The 7,057-nt window shown below is 45.7% G+C and overlaps 1 protein-coding gene across 1 annotated transcript in view; it reads left to right on the top strand.

The window, feature by feature from the left end:
• The window catches only part of Dennd5a (DENN domain containing 5A), an 81,013-nt gene that overhangs the window by 65,644 nt on the left and 8,312 nt on the right, over positions 1-7,057 (top strand). The window contains exons 16-18 of the mRNA XM_013347689.2: positions 1,432-1,516; positions 1,928-2,056; positions 5,957-6,078. Of these exons, the coding sequence (XP_013203143.2) occupies positions 1,432-1,516; positions 1,928-2,056; positions 5,957-6,078 (336 nt within the window). The remainder of the gene's footprint in view (positions 1-1,431; positions 1,517-1,927; positions 2,057-5,956; positions 6,079-7,057) is intronic.

Raw genomic sequence — 7,057 nt, 5'->3', positions numbered from 1 at the left:
GTGCGCCACCACAGCCCAGCTCAGTGCTCTTTCTTAACTGCTTAGCTTTCTCTCTAGATCCATCTCCACCCTGCAAAACAAAACAAAAACCCGTAGTTTGTAAGGGACTACAGGGACCATCTAGTCCAGCTGTTTTACTTTATGAGAAAAAAACCTGAAGTCCCAAATGGAACAGGATGTTTATAAGATCATCAACTAAGTTAACACAAAAGTCTAGGTTGGGAGCAGGTCTCTGTCTACTCATCTAGGGCCCTTCATGCCATCCTGAAGCGTTTCTTCCATATGTATACTGGTTCCTTTACAGCTCTCTTTATGTCCTCTTTTCCTCCTCCTTGCCAGAGGGAGTTTAGGGCTTTCTTTTTTTTCCTTTCTCTTTTTTTCTTCTAATTTTGGCTCTTTGAGACAGGGCTCTGTGTATCCCTGGCTCTCCTGGAACTTGCTCTGTAGAGTAGACCAGACTGGCCTTGAACTCAGAGATCTGCCTGCCTCTGAGATTAAAGGCATGCACCACCACTGCCTGGCTTTTATTTATTTATTTTTAAACAACAAGATTTCATTGTGTTCTCCTGGCTGACCTGGAATTTGCTATGTAGACCAGATGGCCTCAAACTCACTGAGATCCATCTGCTTTTGCCTCCCCAGTGCGGGGACTAAAGATGTGCACACCATGTCCAATCACTATTCTTAATGGTAAAGGTAAGTTAAATGGAATTTTAAAAAATGGACATGAATTTCATGCCCTTGAACAGTTGACCTTCAGGTAGCTCTGGATGTAGGTAGATAATTGGCCAAAAACCAAGGACAGACATTCTTGAAGTAGCCTCTGAGGTAGTTTGGTGTACTTTGTGGGTGCGTGAGTCTCAGAATCTTCTCAGGAAGTCTGTGACAGTTACTGCTAAGCAATAAGTTGCAGCAAAATATTCTCAACAGCTTGGTGATGGAAATGCTAAGCTTTAAACATAGGGACTGGCACCAGGTCAGAGGTGTGGCTTCCCTTCTGGAGGTCCTAAGTGTTCTGGAACAGGTTCCTTCTGGAACAGGTTCCTTCTGGAACATTCTCTTGGCACTTTTGAAGGCAGAATTGGAAGTGAGTGGTTGCTCCAGGTGGAAGTCCTGGTTTCCTGGGTCATGTTGTGATTGCACACGATGAATTGAGAGCCAGATCTGTGCTCCAGTCCCTTCTGCCACAAAATCAACTTTGCTGTGACTCACTGTGTTAAGTGGGAAGACTGCACCCTTTTTTGGCTTTCTTGAAAATTATTCAAGAATTAAATAATATGCAAAAAAATCTAATCTCTCTTAGAAATTTAAGAATGTTTGTGAATGACTCTTAAGGTATTAATGATATACCCCACTGCTTGCTGTAGAATTTGTGATTTGAAACATGAGAGAGTTGGCTCTTTGGATGCTCAGGTCTCCTTGTTGTTCCAGGAATACTTCTTGATTCAGAACGGAGAAAGTCTGATGCCAGTGCCGTCATGTCTCCCCTGAGGATCTCCCTAATTCAGGATATGAGGTCTGTCTGTGCTCATCTTGTCTCAGCTGTTGCTTGGGTGTGACACTCAACCCACAAGATCTTGCGGCTGTGAAGCATTTCAACTAACCCAGCTAATTAGGAAGTCTTCATTATTGGTCTTCGTGTAGTTTATGGTGGTTTCCCTGGTATTCTGGTGAACTGTACCAGGAGAGAAAGAGTACAGGAGAACATTTCACCACCCCAGGGTTTGGGATTAGCTTAGTTTGTTGAAACCTATATTCTCTGATCTTTCTCCTAAATTGTGAGAAATCTGTCTGGCAAAGCCACATGGGAGAACGAGAGTGGCTCTCTCTCAGGGTTGTAGGGCTGTCTTGTCTACCTTCTTTGGCTCACAGGCGAGGCTATGACAGTGAGTTCATTTTCCACCCCACCCTACACTTTTTCCCTTAGGCACATCCAGAATATTGGGGAAATCAAAACTGATGTGGGAAAAGCCAGAGCATGGGTTCGACTCTCCATGGAGAAGAAGTTACTCTCCAGACACCTGAAGCAGCTTCTTTCAGACCACGAGCTCACCAAGTAAGACCACTCCACTTGGAGGAGAACAGGGTTCCAGGGTTGGCAGGGGATAAAAAGGGGGAGTGCATGTCACTGCAGCAGCGTACAGCATGTCACTGCAGCAGCATGCAGCATGTCACTGCAGCAGCAAGCAGCATGTCACTGCAGCAGTGTGCAGTCAGACCCAGGCTGTTGACAAAGTCCCTATATCAGCAGAGGTGTACTACTTTCTGATCCCCCTCCTCTCGGTCTGCGTGCCTAAAACCAGTGGGTCCTCCTCTTCTTCCTGGTACCTTTTGGTCATGAGGCATTTTTTTCTTCTATTTCTTTCCTGTCTCAAGAAGCAAAGGGTTGGAGAATTAAAAGGAAACTTCCAAGTTTCACCCCTTATCTCTTTTCTGAGTCTGCGGTCAACCCAGAACAGCAGTTACATTTGTTTCTTCCTTGACTGAACCTTCCCAGAACTTTCAGATGGCCCCTAGAACCTCTCCCTCCACACCTCCCACTAGGATAGGGAGGGAGTTCAAGGTGCTCACACTTCCCACCAAACCCACAGTTCATGCATCTGTGACACCCCCCCCCCAAGACTGTTCCAAACCCAGGAATAAGAATTCCTTCTTTCTCTGCCTCTCAGATGACTCCCCCGTGTCCTTTCAGATAGAGAACATCTGTATTTTTGTAGCTTGTTGTTGTTGTTGTTGTTAGTGGTGATGGTGGTGGAGATTAAGGACCTTACACAAGCGAGGCAAATGTTGTACTACTTAGCTAGTAAGTCTTCAGCCCCAATCTTATTTTTTTTTAAGCTTTAGCCTTATTAAAGAGGACATTAGCTTAAAATTCACTCAGTATACAGTACTTTCTTACTGATGTTCTGACCCTTAAACTATTCCAGTGACTAGAAAACGAGATTTGCTTTCACAGATTGCAGTTTGGAGTATAGGAGAGAGAAAAGAGTACTACATCAGCCGAGTCCCCTGGTGTTAGCCTACATGGCATTGCTATAACAGAATACCCATGTTGGATATTTTATAAAGAAAAAAGATTTACTTATTTTACAATAAATGGGATGCTGGAAGTTCAAGGTTAGACAGCCACATCTATTCGACCTATGGCCAGGGCTTCCCTGGCTACATCGCAGCACAGAAAAGGTAATCCCCATGTGCAGAAGGGACACAGTGCAGGGAGTGGTCTCGGTTTATGTTAACCTTCTGCTCTTGTGAGCACTCACTCCACAAGAAGACCACCGTTAACCCTGCTGAGAGTGCTGCTCCTCTGGCCCAGGTGCTTTCTTTGAGGTCCTACATTTTAGTATTTTACCTCAGTATCACCATCCTGTATCTTTCTCTCCAGTACTCAGGGCTTCAACAACATGTCATGCGTTCCTCCTTTGCAGGTGTCTTCCGTTGTTTTTTTTTTTAAATATTTATTTATTTACTTATTATGTATACAATATTCAGTTTGTGTGTATGCCTGCAGGCCAGAAGAGGGCACCAGACCTCATTAAGGTGGTTGTGAGCCACCATGTGGTTGCTGGGAATTGAACTCAGGACCTTTGGAAGAGCAGGCAATGCTCTTAACCACTGAGCCATCTCTCCAGCCCCTCTTCCGTTGTTCTTGTTCACCGGTGTGACTCCAGTCTCATCCTCTCTCCGTCTACCAATTGCTTTAGGACCTGGTCAGAAGTTTTCTTTACCAGAGCTTTCTTGGATGCCTGAGCTGTTTGTCCTCATGAGGCATTTGCGATAGCATTTGTTGGTCCCTCCTTTACCACTTATATGCTACGTTATCTATTTGTTTGCTGATTATTAAAGTCTGCCTACATTGAGAAGGTGAACTGTGCGCCTTTCCCAGTGCTGTTCTGGCAGGTTGTTGATTACCTAGAAGAAATCAAGCAGTGTCTGTGAAGTGTGTGCCTGACTGCCCACCCAGGCAGGAGCAGAACCGTCTTGAAAGAGTCAGTCTTGATAGACTATTCTTTAACCTCTGGCATTTTCAGCTCGCTACTAAGACTGTTGGTAGCTTGGAGGCCGAAGAAGGTGGAGGGGTCTTATATTCATGAAATTCATTGGGCCATAAACTCTAGAGGAACAAAGTAACATCTCTGTTCTGAGTCCAGGTCTCCTTGACTTCTCCATAGTGACTTCCTGCTGGTGTGTAGTGTGCACCCCCTTTACCTTGACCTCTCCGTGGTGGCTTCCTGCTGCTGTGTTGTGCTTCCTTTACCTCGAAACTGCTGTGTGATGTATGGTTGCAATTGTCCTTCTACTCTTTTATTTTTCCTCCTTAAAAAATGACAATATTCATTAATTGTGCCAGTGTGTGTGTATGTGTGTGTGCACACATGGGTGTGTGGCTCAGAGGACAGCTTCTTAGTGTAGTTCTGTCCTTTCACCATGGGGGTCAGGGTGGAACTCGCAACAGGCCTTTACTCACTGAGCCGTCTCACCACTCTGCCTCCTGTTTTCTTTCTCCCCCTGCTCTTTGAAGAACGTTGGCTTCAACAGTCTTCCAGTCTCTTCATATGTGCCATTTCTTTGTCTCTGTCTTACTCGCTTTCTCTCACTTGATCTCACCCACTCATGCTTTTAGTCACCTCTGAGCAGGTGACTTTCATCTCTGCAGCTTGTAGCCCTGCCTATTTTTCTGAGCTCCAGTCCTGCACTTATTTCCATTAGACCATAGGAATAACTTGGAGAGAATAAAGCAGGCTTCACATCCCATGGTTAAGTTCCTTCCAGGTTTGCAATGTCACTACTGTTCTCTATGAGCATCTTGACATCTTCCCCACCCTCTCCCGACATCCACAGTCCAGAGTAAAGTCAGTTTTGATGCCACTGTTCTGCGCCCTCTAAAGAGGCCGAGTCCTTAGCTCCCACTTTCCCTGGCTCCTTGCTTTTTTTGCTGCTCTGTTTTATTTTAGTCATCATCCTCTTTTCAGCCTCCCACCACACCAACTAAAGTTCCTAAAATTGGCCGTACTTCCCCTTTACTTCTAAGGCACAAAGTAGAAACCCATTACTTAACAAAGCAAATTGCAAGTCATTAGCCTGAGGGTGTAGGGCCTTCCTTTGTTTTGTTCTGGCCTAACTTTCCAGCCTTTTTGCTACTTGATTGGTTCTGGGCTCTCAACTCTAATCACTCTGATTTCTACACTTCCTTTCCCTGTGAACATCTGTCTGGCGCTGTTCTCTAGACCCCTCTTGATCTGAAAACATTGCGGGACTAAGCTCACTGTCTTTTAAATTCCTAGAAAGATTCTTTCATCTAGTAACTTATTATATGTATTCGCATTTACCCAATAGAGGGCAAACACTTCCCTTCTTAGGACCTGTGGGTAGCTGGTGGTGATTGTAGTGTGGGCAATTAGAATAGTTGTCTCCCCTTTTCTCTGTATTTCTCTTTGACAAGGGCCTGAACACTATGCTCTCAGCATCTCCCTTTTTATGAAAGGTACCATTGTTGTTAAATCCCAATTAGGCAAAGGAATTGGCCTTTGGTGTGCTGTCTCTTACCTGTAAGCTGGGTCTGAGGTAGGAGCTGGACCCTACCCTGCACCACCTCTGGAAGGCGGTATTCTGACTCATACTTTCAGGTCTGTGGAAGGCTTCAGATGTAGCTTGGTAATGAATGGACACCACAGACCTTGTGCCAACAGCGTTGTGTTACCTCTGATGGACTGCAGACCAGTCCTTGGTTTAGCAAAGGAGACTCCATGTGACAGTAGAGTAACATCAGCATGTGATTTCATTGACCTGCTGCAGCTGAAGCTCTTTTCTTGTACCCCAGCCTTTACACAGTGCTCCCGAGGAGCTAGAGACCTGACATCTCCTGCTTCCTCACCCATCTGCTGTGGGAAGGAGCTTGCTTAGTTTCTCCCCTCTCCCTGGCTGGGATTGATGTGTGGATATCTTGCTCTAACAGGAAGCTGTACAAGCGTTATGCCTTCCTGCGCTGCGATGATGAGAAGGAGCAGTTCCTCTATCATCTGCTCTCCTTCAACGCGGTGGACTACTTCTGCTTCACCAACGTCTTCACCACCGTCTGTGAGTAGCTCTGCTCCACTCCCCACTGGCCTGCGCTAGCCAGGTTTGCTGTCCTTTTTTTTTTTGAAAAAGAGTCTCACTGTGCAGCCAAGACTGGCATCAAAACCAAATTCATGACAATCCTCCTGCCTCTGCCTCCCGAATACATAATATGCACCTTCGCACCTGGCTTTCCTTGTATTTCTGTTTGCCTCGTGTGTCTGTGGGAGAAGTAGGGGGTGTAGCTCCTTCTGGATGACTGTTTTCTCTGAATTTTGTCTTCTCACGTCAGTGTTGTTTCAGACTCTGCTCTTGGAGCTAAAGGAATAAGTGTGCCAGGAACTACATTTACCTCCTGCCCTACACACTACAGAGTGGTGTCTCAGCATCACAGATTTGTGGTAGCTTCAAAAAGAAAGATCTCTTCCTTAAGTAGCAGGAAGAACTCCAGTGGCAATAGGTGACTTTGCTAGCCCTGCCCTAACTCACTGTATTCCTGTGAGCATTATATGTCCCTGCTGGGGCCTCACTCTCCATTCCTCCAGAGGAGGAGAGTTCAGAATATTCTAAGGTCTTTGACCCTCATCCTTGTCTGATGCCAAAATTCTTTCTGTACTTGGTAGCCTTTAGGTTTGCTTCCCAGCTCAGCTGCCATAACTCATGCTCTTGTTTCTGCCTTTGCTGATCTTCCCTCGCAGACACTGGGGCTGTGGGCTTGATAGGATTAGCACTGAACTGGAGTCCTAAGACCGCTTCCCTCTCTGTGGCCTGCGAAAGAGGAGTGGAAGCTGTGTAAACGCTAAGATCATTATTGGTGTGTTATTAGGGTTCATGAGGCAGGAGACTGCAAAGTACTCTGAGATGGAATTCAGTTAGAAGTTGGTCACATTTAAAACTGAAATAGGGGGCTGGAGAGATGGTTAAGAGCATTGCCTGCTCTTCCAAAGGTCCTGAGTTCAATTCCCAGCAACCACATGGTGGCTCACAACCATCTGTAATG

This window comes from Microtus ochrogaster, chromosome 8 (genome assembly GCF_000317375.1).
Source record: "Microtus ochrogaster isolate Prairie Vole_2 chromosome 8, MicOch1.0, whole genome shotgun sequence".
In the NCBI taxonomy this organism is placed as follows: Eukaryota; Metazoa; Chordata; class Mammalia; order Rodentia; family Cricetidae; genus Microtus; species Microtus ochrogaster.
The sequence above is the reverse complement of the archived record's forward strand: the minus strand, read 5'-3'. Positions and strand labels throughout refer to the sequence as shown.